General features: G+C 45.1%; 2 protein-coding genes across 4 annotated transcripts in view; one reads left to right on the forward strand and one right to left on the reverse strand.

Moving 5' to 3' along the window:
• The window catches only part of TGFB3 (transforming growth factor, beta 3), a 25,536-nt gene extending 19,631 nt beyond the window's left edge, over positions 1-5,905 (forward strand). For both annotated transcript variants that reach the window (XM_011949524.1, XM_011949522.1), the window contains 3 exons: positions 579-750; positions 2,944-3,097; positions 4,660-5,905. In XM_011949524.1, coding sequence (XP_011804914.1) covers positions 579-750; positions 2,944-3,097; positions 4,660-4,818 — 485 coding nt within the window. In that variant the 3' untranslated portion in view covers positions 4,819-5,905. The remainder of the gene's footprint in view (positions 1-578; positions 751-2,943; positions 3,098-4,659) is intronic.
• Positions 5,906-9,007: 3,102 nt separating this feature from the next.
• TTLL5 (tubulin tyrosine ligase-like family member 5) overlaps positions 9,008-14,797 on the reverse strand; it is a 306,711-nt gene continuing 300,921 nt past the window's right edge. For both annotated transcript variants that reach the window (XM_011949527.1, XM_011949526.1), the window contains one exon: positions 9,008-9,661. In XM_011949527.1, the coding sequence (XP_011804917.1) occupies positions 9,639-9,661 (23 nt within the window). In that variant the 3' untranslated portion in view covers positions 9,008-9,638. The remainder of the gene's footprint in view (positions 9,662-14,797) is intronic.

A 14,797-nucleotide genomic window follows, 5' to 3' on the forward strand; every position in this document is an offset into this window, starting at 1 on the left:
TCTACTAAAAATACAAAAATAGCCAGGCATGGTGGCATGCACCTGTAATCCCAGCTACTTGGGAGGCTGAGGCAGGAGAATCTCTTGAACTCCAGAGGCGGAGGTTGCAGTGAGCCAAGATGGGGCCATTGCACTCCAGCCTGGCTGACAGATCAAGACTCTGTCTCAAAATAAGTAACAAACAAACAAACAAACAAAAAAACTGACAACCTGGAGGTATGTGGTAGGCACCCACTTAGTAACAGGGTTGCTTCGTGGGTCCATGAAGATTCCCAGGAATCTCAGCAAGGGCTTTCTGCCCCTTGGGAGATTTCTATACAGGAGTATGGGGATCTGAACATGGGGCATCTTTCAGTGGGCATCCTTACAATGATGAGTTCTTTTGATACTGGCTCCTCCATCTGCTCTTCCCCTTCCTGCAGCTGGACATCAGAATTAAGCTGCACTTGTCCCCCACCCCTCCCTCTCAGACTGCACTACCCCTCCTCCTAGGCAGTGATGAGACGTGGGGAGGAGGCAGCCTCCAAGGGCTCTGCTCTCCTTAGACAGGAGATTGTTGCTTTCCTTCCCTTCTGCAGGCGTGGACAATGAGGATGACCATGGCCGTGGAGATCTGGGGCGCCTCAAGAAGCAGAAGGATCACCACAACCCTCATCTAATCCTCATGATGATTCCCCCACACCGGCTTGACAACCCGGGCCAGGGGGGTCAGAGAAAGAAGCGGGCCTTGGACACCAATTACTGCTTCCGGTGAGCCTGGGACCATGTAGGGACCAACATCTACTGCCTGCCTACTGCAGGTCAGGCCCCAGAGCCAAGCCACACGCAACAGGGGGTCCCTGATGCTGTTCACAAACATCTCCAGGAGGAAGACTGAAAATCTCTGACAGATCTCTTTGTTTTCCTGGGGGTCCCACTGTTTTTCTGTAGGCTAGCTCTGGAAGGGGCTGGCTGAAGGAGATGAAGAAAACTCTGTGAAGAGGAGTGTTGCTAAAGTAGTGTGGATTGGAGATGCTTGGTCAAAGCCTCTCCATGATTTCCATGTTTTAGGCATTTGTAGGGTGTGTGTGTGAGATTAATGTAGGAGTTTCCATTCAAGAAGTGCTCAGTTCCCTCTGAAGGGTCCAAGGATGCTACTGGATGGCGGCAAATAGAACGGTCTCCATTTGAATGGGAAATTAGAGCTAGAGAAATTAACAAACGAATTCAGAAATTACTGGGTAGCTACAATACAGAGAGAGAAAAGATCCAGCTTCTCTTATCTAGGAGCAGTTTCACTGCTCATTTATAAGGGGAGGATAAAGCATGCATGCCAACTACTAAAAGGGAGAAGATGATCACGCCCATAAGAGGCTCCGAAGGGTTAAGTGCTTTAATTAGGAGCAACAAGTTTACCTATGGACACAGGAAAGGCTTCAGAAGGGTGTGGAATTTGAGCAGAGGCTTCAAGGATGAGGTTTGGGGATGAAAGGATCCAGGATGGGAAGCGCTGCAGGTAAAAGGAGCATGAGTGAGTCCATTTGGCCTCAGAAGATGCCTGAATGAAGCTGGGGAGAATGAATTGGGAAATATTTAGATCTGGAAACCATGTCTTATGAGGATGGTTGGGCTTGGGAAACTAGGGATGTTGAGCTGGGGGAACAGCTCAACAGGAAGGTATAGGAGAGGTAAGGTAGTTGCTGCCAACTGTACTGCAGCCATGAAGGCTGGCATGTAGATTTATTTGTTCCATGCGTCTCTATCAGTTAGGAACAAATGCTCTTGACCAGTGACTTAAATCATAGTGGATTTCTTGTTCATAAGAGACTGATAGCAGCAGGCTTAGGGTGGGCTGGCTGCTTAATGATGCCACTGAAGACTCAGTTTTTCTCTCTTTCCAGTCTGCCATGTTTAGTATGTTGGCTTTTCATCCTTTTCCTTATGGTCACAAGTGATTACTGGGGCTTCAGGTATCTTGTCCATGTTTAAGACAAGAAGGAACGAGGGAAGAGGAAGAGCCAGAAGCTTTCTTCTTTCATCTGTTACTTTTATAAATAATCAAATATCTTTGCCAGAACTTGCGCTTACCCCCTGCATACTTCTCCTTGTCTGATGGGTCATTATTGGGCCACATGACCACTGCTACTCACAAGGGAGGCCAGGAAAAGGAACACCTGGTGTTTAGACTCTGTAATGGGATGTGGCAAGGGAGAAGGGGGTTAGGAATGGTTATTGAAGAGATAACCAATAGTGTCTGCCATGGTTCACCCTTGGAACCCACAAGAAGCCAGATTTTGACTAAGAGCTGTCTTTGGAAGTAGCAAGTCTAGGTCTCAGCAGATATTAAAGCAGAGGCTAGATGACCACTTGGCAAGGGGTATTACTGCCAAATGGATCTCTGTAGGCAACAGAATTGAAGGGGCCTGATAATCACATTTGGGTGATCTGTTGAACCATGGTTCTAATAGAAGGATATGCTTTATTTGGCTAAATGGCCTTTAGTCATTTGGCCAAATGAGTCTCATCTGTCACTTACTATTGTAGACAAGCTGCATAAACTTAGAATTTATTTCTGGCTGGGTGCACATTAGGAGGGTAACAATAAAACCAACCTCAACAAAGCTGAGTTGGCTAGTAACATTTAGTGCTTGGTTTTATGTGGAGCACTTTATAGCTCTGCTTTGATTTGTGATATAAAAGGGAGCAGGGCTACCTTTGCCTCTTTACTCTTCCTCATACAGCATTTATCTCTGTTTCTTACATCCTTGGGATCCTGGTCTTTAACATATGAATGTGCCTTTCTGGTTTCTTCTGCCCCATGCCCTTGAACCTGGGATTCCACTGACCGGAGCCACCTATGATGGCATGAAAGGACTCCAAGGGAGAATATGAGAGCATTCGTGAAGCTTCTTTTATTGGTGGTTTCTTTTTAAGTTGATTTTCTATAAATGTTTTTTGTTGTAGCAACTTGGAGGAGAACTGCTGTGTGCGCCCCCTCTACATTGACTTCCGACAGGATCTGGGCTGGAAGTGGGTCCACGAACCTAAGGGCTACTATGCCAACTTCTGCTCAGGTCCTTGCCCATACCTCCGCAGTGCAGACACAACCCACAGCACGGTATGGAGCAGGCTCATGCTATCTGAGGCACTGGGGCTGACCGATCAGGTCACCTGTTAAAAAGAATGAGTGAAGGATTGAATGTTGAGTGAGCGAATGATGGTCTGGGGTGAGTAAAATCCCTCTGGTGAAGGTTCTGATCTTGGCACCCTGACTCAGTTCTACTCAGTCACATTCTACCCTTTTAAATTCCTACCATGGTTTCAACCAGCCTTTTAATTTGCTTTATCTAAAGCTCTCTGTACCACAGTAATTAATTAACTGCCACGTGTTACCCTATGTCAGAGATATGTGCATGTGGCTGGCAAGGAACACTGAAGTAGAAAGGTTTCTACCAGAACTCTGATCATTCCAGCCTCTCGAATGTAGAAAACTTACTCTGAAAGACAACAACAAGCATGGACAAGAAGCTAATTTGAAATTCTAGGAACAGAAAGTGAGATAGCCGAGAGTCCACAACCCCTGAAACTAGTCTATCTTTCCCTCGAGGGGAATCAAAAATAGGGCAGTAATTTGTGAAGCATGTTTCCTTCTAGTTCATTATTTCTGCATCCTGTCTGGGGCCCTACACTCTGGCACTTACTAAATGGCTCAAGGCAATGTTTTGTGAGAACATTTCTCACCAAAGTGATCAGTTCCAGCTAGGATGAGCAATATACGAGTTGTTTTCTTAAAAGCCAAGATAGGCTGGGCGCCATGGCTCACGCCTGTAATCCCAACACTTTGGGAGGCCAAGATGGGTGGATCCCAAGGTCAGGAGTTTGAGACCAGCCTGGCCAACATGGTGAAACCTCGTCTCTACCAAAAATGTAAAAAATTAGCTGGGTGTGGTGGCATGCACTTGTAATCCCAGCTACTCGGGAGGCTGAGGCAGGAGAATCGCTTGAACCCGGGAGGCGGAAGTTGCAGTGAAGATTGCACCACTGCACTCCAGCCTGGGTGACAGAGTGAGACTGACTCAAAAAAAAAAAAAAAAAGCCAAGACAATTAATTATCAGTGTAGTAACTGTCATATGCTTCAACTGATCACCCCAAACAACTGCAGTTGTTCTGCTTCTGTCATTGCGGATGAACAACAGCTACCCAACTACTCACTCACCCAAACCAGGTTCCAACAGTTCCTCTTTTTTTTTTTTTTTGAGACAGAGTCTCACTCTGTGACTCGGGCTGGAGTGCGGTAGCACTATTTCTGCTTACTGCAACCTCCGCTTCCTGGGTTCAGGTGATCCTCCCACCTCAGCCTCCTAAGTAGCTGGGATTACAGGCGCCTGCCACCACAGCCGGCTCATTTTTTTGTATTTTTAGTAGAGATAGGGTTTCACCATGCTGGCCAGGCTGGTCTCAAACTCCTAACCTCAAGTGATCTGCCTGCTCGGCCTCCCAAGTCCTGGGACTACAGGTGTGAGCCACTGTGCCCGGCCCCCAACAGTTCATTTTAAAGAGCACCCGTGGCCATTCTAGCGCTTGCTCAGCCTCTGGGACTGCCCTTGAACTGGGAGAGTTCCTGGGTTCCAGGCCTGAGGCTTGGCCTTCCAACCTCTCACTGACGTGTCCCTTCCCAGGTGCTGGGACTGTACAACACTCTGAACCCTGAAGCATCTGCCTCGCCTTGCTGCGTGCCCCAGGACCTGGAGCCCCTGACCATCCTGTACTATGTTGGGAGGACCCCCAAGGTGGAGCAGCTCTCCAACATGGTGGTGAAGTCTTGTAAATGTAGCTGAGACCCCACCTGCGACAGAGAGAGGGGAGAGAGAACTGCCACTGCCTGACTGCCCGCTCCTCGGGAAACACACAAGCAACAAACCTCACCGAGAGGCCTGGAGCCCACAACCTTCGGCTCCGGGCAGATGGCTGAGATGGAGGTTTCCTTTTGGAACATTTCTTTCTTGCTGGCTCTGAGAATCACGGTGGTAAAGAAAGTGTGGGTTTGGTTAGAGGAAGGCTGAACTCTTCAGAACACAGACTTTCTGTGATGCGGACAGAGGGGATGGGGATAGAGGAAAGGGATGGCAAGTCGAGACGTTGTGTGGCAATGGGATTTGGGCTACCCTGAAGGGAGGAGGAAGGGCAGAGAATGGCCGGGTCAGGGCCAGACTGGAAGACACTTCAGATCTGAGGTTGGATTTGCTCATTGCTGTACCAAATCTGCTCTAGGGAATCTGGATTATGTTATAAAAGACAAGCATTTTTTTTTTTTTTTAAAGACAGGTTACGAAGACAAAGTCCCAGAACTGTATCTTATACTGTCTGGGATTAAGGGTAAATCTATTACTTTTGCAAACTGTCCTCTACATCAATTAACATCATGGGTCACTACAGGGAGAAAATGCAGGTCATGCAGTTCCTGGGCCATCAACTATATCGGGCCTTCTGGATATGCTGAACGCAGAAGCAAAGGGTGGAAATCAACCCTCTCCTGTCTGTCCTCTGGGTCCCTCCTCTCACCTCTCCCTCGATCATATTTCCCCTTGGACACTTGGTTAGACGCCTTCCAGGTCAGGGTGCACATTTCTGGATTGTGGTTCCATGCAGCCTCGGGGCATTATGGGTTCTTCCCCCCTTCCCCTCCAAGACCCTGTGTTCATTTGGTGTTCCTGGAAGCAGGTGCTACAACATGTGAGGCATTCGGGGAAGCTGCACATGTGCCACACAGTGACTTGGCCCCAGACGCATAGACTGAGGTATAAAGACAAATATGAATATTACTCTCAAAATCTTTGTATAAATAAATATTTTTGGGGAATCTTGGATGATTTCATCTTCTGGAAGATTGTTTCTAGAACAGTAAAAGCCTTATTCTAAGGTGTATGTCTGATTCGATAAAGATCCTTCAATTACCCTTTTCTTAATTCCATGTCCACGGCTACTAATCAGAGGTGACCAAAATCTGGGGCAGAGAATCTCTCAATCACCAAACGCACTGCTGAGCGCAACCACCCTTACACGGGGGCACACTTCCGCCAGCGGAGAAGACTGCACTATTGCTTGTGCGTCTTTCCTTCTTGCAGAGTGTATTATTCTCAGAGACAGAGGCAGCGGCTCAGATTGGCAGAAAGCATATGAATTTGACCTCCAGATACCTCTGAGCAGAATCCCCTGGTGTGAACCCTTGCATATGGAAACATGGTTTATCCACAAATTACCAACATCACCGTTTTTGAAAATCTCCCCCCACCCGTATCAGTTGAGAATAAGAGAAAATGTGTATGGCAAATGGTGTAAAAATGTGAGGCTAATTCTGTTATCAGGCTAAGCCTAAAAGAGCGAACCAGGAACCCCCTTTCAGACTATGGCCCTCCTGTCAGGGATCCGGGAACCATAGCTCTCTTCTGAGTGAGGCCGTGGATCCCACTGTGGTATGGACGTCCACAGTGAGCGGGCACAGAGCAACAGGCCATCTAGCAGCTCCTGAGAAACACATTCCTCTAGTGAGATCACTTTGCCACTGGTAAGAGAAAACTCCATCTGAAGCTGAAGTGTGCAGGCTGAAGGGTGTGTCTGAGGTGTTCGTGCCTGTGTGTGTGTGTGTACGTATGTGTGTCCCTTGTTCCTTGTGGAGTTCTCCAAGACTGAAGTGAGTTTGTTCAGCACCTTTTTTTCCCTGCTTTGCCCACGCCCAGCCAATTCTAAGGGTTTCTCTCTCAGGCTTCATCCCATGTGGCAGCCACTGACTTCCACCATCGTTCAGAGGGCTATGTCCCTGTCCTGAAATCCTGGCTGATGGGATTATATTCCTTCTTGCTCCAGGGAGCCTGGGGGCACAGACAGGGGATGCAGTAAGCTCAGCATGTCAGCCACGGGCTGCTGCTGTCTCAGCATCAGTCTATTCATCTGAGGACCATTCTCAAATTCACTGGGCATGATAACCCCCAAGGGTTTACTAAAAACGTACAGTTTCAGGCTGCAGTTCTAGAGGTACCTTTAGGACTGCAGTAGGGTCCAGGTTGCCTCAAAACTATTCACACATTTTGAGAAGTGGTGCATTATACCTGACATCACTTGTCCTTACTTGAGGCTTCAATATAGAAAAGGGAAGTAATTTTTCTGGCCCCAGATGAAACCCTCTTTTATCCAGCTTTATAGCACTCGCTAAAACGTTGGCCTGCGGTTCATCCTAATGAACCAGGGCAGCTAGATACATTTCCTGGACTATTCCAAAGAAAACAGAACGTGGTGCGATTCCAAATGGTCTTTTTCTTCAGAGCTCTACTTGTAGGTTAGGCAGCAGACACAAATAGGGACGGGGTTGGGAGTCAGCCCCCGCATTCTACACATTACTGACAGGTGCTACAGAAACTTGAATCACAGTTTGTCTTCAAAAATCGACGCTTGTTTAGGGGGAGGGTAAAGAGTGGCGTTGGAAATATCACCTCCGTTGGAGGAGGGCTCACAGGATCTGTCTGGTTTATTGCCGAGTGAAGTCCAGTCCCAGTAAAAATGACTTGAAAGACTTGAAAGCACTTGGACACATGAAGGGAGAGGTCTGGCGTTTTAGCACCTGATCAGCATATGGTAAGTGCAGTAACAAATCAGCTGAAGACTTCATTCTGATTGGTTACCTAGGGCAATTTCAAGCACTATAGCCTAAAATTTCTTTTGCTGGACTCATACTCTTTTCCCTTGCCACAAGATTCATGTGGTGAGTCCTCCCAAACCCCTTATTTTCCAATTCTACACCTCAACAGGGGACTATGGAGGAATTCTAATTTGTCCCCAAATCTAATTTGTCCCCTAAAAAAAAGAAAATAAAAATAGAATTACTTTATTAATCTTTGAAATCAGTAATTCCAAAGGGTGCCTTTACCCTGGCTCATATTGTTAACAGTACACCAATTTGTCTCCTCTCTCTAGAAACTTGTAAATCTAATTTGCTTAACAATCAAGCAAATAGTTAAGATGGTCCTGAAACTACTCTGCAGTCCTGGGGACATCTGGAATGCATTCTCACTTCTCTCCTGAAACCCACAGACTTCATCCTTCACAAGCAAACAAAATGTATCCATGCACCCAAACCTTTTGTTTTCATTCACTAAGAAGGCAATAAAGTCCCTTTTCTGTCCTTTTAGGTGTCCATTTTTCTTTTTTCTTTTTAGACGGAGTCTTGCTCTGTCACCCAGCCTGGAGTGCAGTGGCGCAATCTCGGCTCACTGCAACCTCCGCCTCCCAGGTTCAAGCAATTCTCCTGCCTCAGCCTCCCGAGTAGCTGGCATTACAGGCGTCTGCCACTGCGCCCAGTTAATTTTTGTATTTTTATTAGAGATGAGGTTTCACCATCTTGGCCAGGCTAGTCTTGAACTCTGACCTCGTGATTCACCCACCTCAACCTCCCAAAGTGCTGGGATTATAGGCGTGGGCCACCGCGCCTGGCCAGGTGTCAATTTTCTTTTTGGATTTCAACACTGAGTCTATAGGACCCTGTTGAAGAAGCCCCAGACTCTGGGTTCTCCCACGATAACTCCCCAGGGCAGCTAAATTAATCCTTCAGTGAACTCTGCCATCCAACTCTCAACCTTTTCTCTAGCAGAAGCCAGAGACAGACAACATAGGAAAGGGGAGGAAGAGAGACGGCGGAGGCTTGAGGGGAGAGCACTGGGGCTGTGCTGCATCACTCCGGTGAACTGCGAGGTATGCAACATGCAACTGGATGCAGGGCTCAAGCCACTGGAGGCCCACGCTCTGAGTGAGCCTGCCTGTCCAGGGCTGATAATGGAGACCTCTGCACATGCCTGCTCCCCAGGTGCGGGAGCTGCCTCTGGGAATAGCCTGGACAAAACATCTCTTTACAGCTCACATTTCTAAAATGAAGTTTAAAAAATTGCCCAGCAACAAAGTAAAATAACTGGTTCTACTTCAGTCCTGTTTGTGAACATTGATTGTTGGGAAATTAGTAAAGGGAAAAAAAAAAGAAAATAAAAATAGAATTACTTTATTAATCTTTGAAATCAGTAATTCCAAAGGGTGCCTTTACCCTGACTCCTACTGTCAACAGTACACCAATTTGTCTCCTCTCTTTAGGAAACTTGTGATCAATGCTCCTCCTTCCCCCTAGACCCTCCGAAAAGGGAGGAGCAACTTTGGTGGATGATGATGTTGGAATTTTAAGCTTGTACAAAGAAAATAAAGCTTCATACTGCAGTCTGGAAAAGAAGAGGAAGCAAAATACAAATAGCCAAAGAGCCTCTTTTATATCATCTCTGTGCAGCAGCAGTAAAGGGACAGAGAAGACCTAAGCAGGTTGGGGGCATGGGGCAAAGGGAGGGTAAAAGATACACGTGTGCTCTGATGGGGTATATAATGCATCAGCTCAATGTCCCCACTGCCAAGTTCCATCAAAACCCAGAAGATCTGCTTTCCTGTTGTCCCAGTGAAAGTCTGCATTGGCTGATTGGCAACCATCTACTGCCACTTCTGCTTGAAGGCTTTGGGGACTTTGAGGCAGCAAAAGAAAATACTATGGACCCCTTGAAGTGCTGGTGGATGCTTCACCCTCAGTCACGCACCCAGGAGTGGTGAACAGGTTGTTTCTCTATGTGTTTGTGGGTCATCTTTTAGTGTGAGCAGGATCTGAAAAAGAGAAAGGCAACCATGAAATGAATGAAATGACAGCATGGGGTTTTACTTATAGGCAGCAATGTTTGGTTTTCTAACATCACAGAAGAATCAAGAAGTGGTGGCCCAAATAAATGAAGTTTGCCTCCAAGTGCAAACCTCTTAATTTTTTTTGAGACGGAGTCTCCCTCTGTCACCCAGACTGGAGTGCTGTGGCGCGATCTTGGCTCACTGCAATCTCCGCCTCCCAGGTTCACGCCATTCTCCTGCCTCAGTCTCTGGAGTAGCTGGGACTACAGATGTCTGCCACCATGCCCGGCTAGTTTTTTTGTGTTTTTAGTAGAGATGGGGTTTCACCGTGTTAGCCAGGATGGTCTCGACCTCCTGACCTCATGATCCGCCCGCCTCAGCCTCCCAAAGTGCTGGGATTACAGGTGTGAGCCACCGCGCCTGGTCGCAAAGCTCTTAATTTTAACCACTTTTGTTGGAAACCTTCCTAAAATACTCCCGGTTCTACTGCTGTTTCTTTTCTGTGTTGTTCTCTTTCCTTTTTTCTCTTGGACAAAAACATTTTATCTTTTGCTTTTCAAATTAAAAAATGCTAAATATGTCCATCTTTTCTAGAAACACAGTGTATTACTAGCATTTTTAAAGTGCATGAAAAAATTCTTCAAAGTATGCTTTTGAGTTTTTCTAAATTTTCCCTCAATGTCAGATTGTCAGATAATACTTTGCCTTCTCCTCAACCCCTCAATCCCAATATACACCTATACACCCACCATCTGGTTTAAGAAAAGGAACTTTACCATTACGCTGCATCCCTGCTAGACCCTCCCAGTTCTTTCCCATTCTCACCATTCCTGAATTTTGTGTTTATCCTTCCCTTGTTTGCTTTAAAAAAAACAGATTTTTGATCTTTTTTTTTGAGACGGAGTCTCGCTCTGTCGCCCAGGCTGCAGTGCAGTGGCCGGATCTCAGCTCACTGCAAGCTCCGCCTCCCGGGTTTACGCCATTCTCCTGCCTCAGCCTCCTGAGTAGCTGGGACTACAGGCGCCTGCCACCTCTCGCCCAGCTAGTTTTTTGTATTTTTTAGTAGAGACGGGGTTTCACCATGTTAGCCAGGATGGTCTCAATCTCCTGACCTCGTGATCTGCCCGTCTCGGCCTCCCAAAGTGCTGGGATTACAGGCTTGAGCCACCGTGCCCGGCCAGATTTATGATCTTTATACCCCTATATAATATACTGTTGAGTTTTATGTGGCTTTGAATTTTGTCATGCTCCTGTGATTACATATGTGATCTCAGTATACTACTGGTAGAATTTCTTTGGGTATACACTTAGGAGGGGAACTGCTGAGCCATAAACACTTGCATCTTCAACTCTCTAATGCCATCATATTTTCCAGAGTGATTATACAATTTACACTCCCTCTGGCAGTGCATGAGCGTCCCCACTTCTCCACATCTCTACATGTGGAGCAGTATTGCCTCAGTTTACAATTTCTGTGAATCATGTGCGTATTCAATGCTATTCCACTGTGACTTAATTAGCATTTTCCTGATTAGAACTTAGGTTGAGCACCTTTCAAGTATCTATTGTGCATACGTGTTTCTTCTTATATGAAATGCGTGGATAAGACTTTTGCTTATCTTCCTATTGAATTGTTATTGATTTTTTATAAAGTTTTGAGATATAATTCACATATTGTACAATTCATTCCTTTAACATGTACAACTCAACAGTTTTTAGTATATTATATTGAGTTGTGCATCCATTATCACAGTCAATCCTTGAACATTTTCATGACCCCAAAAATAAACCCCATACCTCTTCGCCACCACCCCCTACATCTCTCATCCCTCAGCTATAGGCAACCATTAGTCTAGACTACCTTCTGTCTCTATAGATTTGCCTATTCTGGACATTTCATATAAATGGAATCATGCAATGGTCGTTTGTGACGGGCTTCTTTCACTTAGCATAATGTTTTTAAGGGTCATCTATGCTGTAGCATGCAGCACTACTCCTTTGTTATGGCCGAATAATATTCCATTGTGTGTAGCCCACATTTCATTTATCCACTCATCAGCTGTGGACATTAGGGTTGTTTCTACCTCTTGGCTATTATTAATAATGCTTCTATAAACAATGATGTACAAATATTTGAACTATGTTTTCATTTCTCTTGGGTATAGATACGGAAGTGAAATTAATTGCTGGGTCATATGCCAATTCTTTGTGTAAACCATTTAAGGAACTGTCAAACTGTTTCCAAAAGCAGTCGCGCCATTTTACATCCCTCCCAACAGTGCATGCAGGTTCCAATGTCTCTTTTCCATTCCAGCCATTCTGGTGGGCATGAAGTGTTACACTGCTGTGTTTTTTCTTTTTCTTTTTTTGGTACAGATGGGGTCTTGTTGTGTTGCCCTAGCTGGTCTCAAACTGTTTGGCTCAAGTGATCCCCCAAGCTGGTGGCTGCTGACCACTGTGGTTTTATTTCCTCAGTGTCTAATGGTATTTAGGATCATATTATATGCTTCTTAGCATGGTATATCTTCTCTGGCAAAACATCTGCTCAGTTCCTTTGCTCATCTTTAAACTTGAGTCATCTTTTTTATTATTGAATTGTAAGTGCTCTGTATGTATTTTAGATACAAGTCCCTTGGCATATACGTGGTTTGTAAATATTTTCTCAATTTCATGGATTGTTGTTTTACTTCCTTGATAGTGTCCTTTGAAGCACAAAATTTTAAATTTTTGAGCATGTCCAGTTTGTCTATTTTCTTCTTTTGTTGCTTATGATTTTGATGTCATATCTAAGAAGCTGCTTATTTAATTTTAGAAGTTCTTTGCTTAAATATCTGGATACTAACTTTCTGCTTTTTATGTATTACAAACATCTTCACCCAGTTTGTGACTTGTGTCTTCACTCTATGGCTTTTTGAGACAGGGTTTTGCATTGTTGCTGAAGCTGGAGTGCAGTGGCAGAATCATGGCTCACTACAGCCTCAACCTCAGGGGCTCAAGCAATCCTCCCACCTCAGCCTCCTGAGTAGCTGGCACCACAGGCATGTGCCACCATGCCTGGGCTAGTTTTTAAATTTTTTGCAGAGACAGAGTTTTGCCATGTTGCCCAGCCTGGTCTCGAACTCCTGGGCTCAAGAAATCCTCCCACCTTGGCCTCCCAAAGTGTTGACTTTATAAGTGTTAGCCACTGTGCCCTGCCTGGTATTTTTTAAAGGAGACTGTTTTTTAATTTATTAATTTATAAGTGCTACTCAGGAAAAAAATTAGATTGTATTTAGACATGTACTTAACAAGTGATCTTTTCAGAAAAGGTTATTTATTTATTTATTTATTTACATTTATTTATTTATTTTCAAGACTGTCTTGCTCTGTCACCCAAGCTGGAGTGCAGTGGCATGATCATGGCTTACTTGCAGCCCCAACCTCCTGGGCTCAAACGATCCTCCGGCCTCAGCCTCCTGAGTACCTGGGACCACAAGCATATGCCACCATGCCTAGCTAATTTTTTTTCTATTTTTTTGTAGCGATAGAATCTCTCTATTTTGCCCAGCCTGGTCTAAAACGCCTGGGCTCAAGTAGTGAGCCTGCTGTCTCAGCCTGCCAAAGTGCTGGGTTTATGGGTACAAGCCACCACACCTGGCCCAGATATGGTTTTTAAAAAATATTAGAAGACTTCTAGAAAATCCAGGACAGTCACCATAAAAACAGGATGGATTATTGAAAAAAAAACACACACACAAAAAACTTTTTTTTTTTTTTTTGAGACAGGGTCTTATCTGTTGTCCAGGCTGCAGTGTAGTGGCATAATCATAGCTTACTGCAGCCCCGACCTCCTGGGCTCAAGTGATCCTCCTACCTCAGTCTCCTGAGTAGCTGGGACCTCAGGCGTGTGCCACCAGGAGTGGTTAATTTTTTAAATTTTTGTAGAGACAAGGTCTCCCTATGTTGTCCAGGCGGGTTTGGAACTCCTGGACTCAAATGATCCTCCCTCCTTGGTCACCCAAAGTGCTGGGATTACAGGTGTGAGCCAATGCACCCGGCCCTGACAAAGGTTTTTAAAATAAAAAATTTCAAACACACATAAAAAATAAAACAATATAATACACTTCCATGTTCTCATCATTTAGCTTTGATAATGATCAATGCCCTACCATTTGTTTCATCTCTTCACATTTTTTTCCTAGAGTATTTTCTTTTTCTTTTTTTTTTTTTTCTGAGACGGAGTCTCCCTCTGTCGCCCAGGCTGGAGTGCAGTGGCCGGATCTCAGCTCACTGCAAGCTCCGCCTCCCGGGTTCGCGCCATTCTCCTGCCTCAGCCTCCCGAGTAGCTGGGACTACAGGTGCCCGCCACCTCGCCCGGCTAATTTTTTGTATTTTTAGTAGAGATGGGGTTTCACCGTGTTAGCCAGGATGGTCTCGATCTCCTGACCTCGTGATCCACCCGCCTCAGCCTCCCAAAGTGCTGGGATTACAGGCTTGAGCCACCGCGCCCGGCCATCCTGGAGTATTTTCAAAGCAAACTCAATATAACATTATCTTCAGAATCTATCTCTGATGAATAAGAAACGAAGGGGGAAAAAAAAACTCCCACAATATCTTCATGGCATCTTAGAAGTTCTTAATTTTAACCAAGTCAAATGTATCAGTTTTTACCTTTATGGTTTGCACTTTTTGGTTTTGATTTGACAAGCCCTTTCCTTTTACTGTGACTGTAATGATCTGGTCCTCTAATGTATTCTAAAAGATTTATACTTTTGCTTTTCATATTTAAGTCTTTAATGCAACCTGAAATTGCGTACAGTTCGAAGCACAGATCTAATTCCATTTTTTCCTACACGATAACTGATTGTCCTAATGTTACTACTGAAGTCTATCCTTTCCTCCTCTAACTGCAATGCATCTTGGTCATAAGTTATTTCCTATATACAGACCAGTTTTAGGCTTCTCTATTTGGTGTCAATATCACACTCTCTCAAGCATGTTAGCTTGATGCTAATTCTTGTAATCTGGTTAAGACAAGTCACCCAAAACAGAGATATAGACCAATGGAACAGAACAGAGGACTCAGAAATAATACCACACATCTACAGCCATCTGATCTTTGACAAACCTGAGAGAAACAAG

Source organism: Colobus angolensis, unplaced genomic scaffold (genome assembly GCF_000951035.1).
Source record: "Colobus angolensis palliatus isolate OR3802 unplaced genomic scaffold, Cang.pa_1.0 Scaffold3, whole genome shotgun sequence".
Taxonomy (NCBI): Eukaryota; Metazoa; Chordata; class Mammalia; order Primates; family Cercopithecidae; genus Colobus; species Colobus angolensis.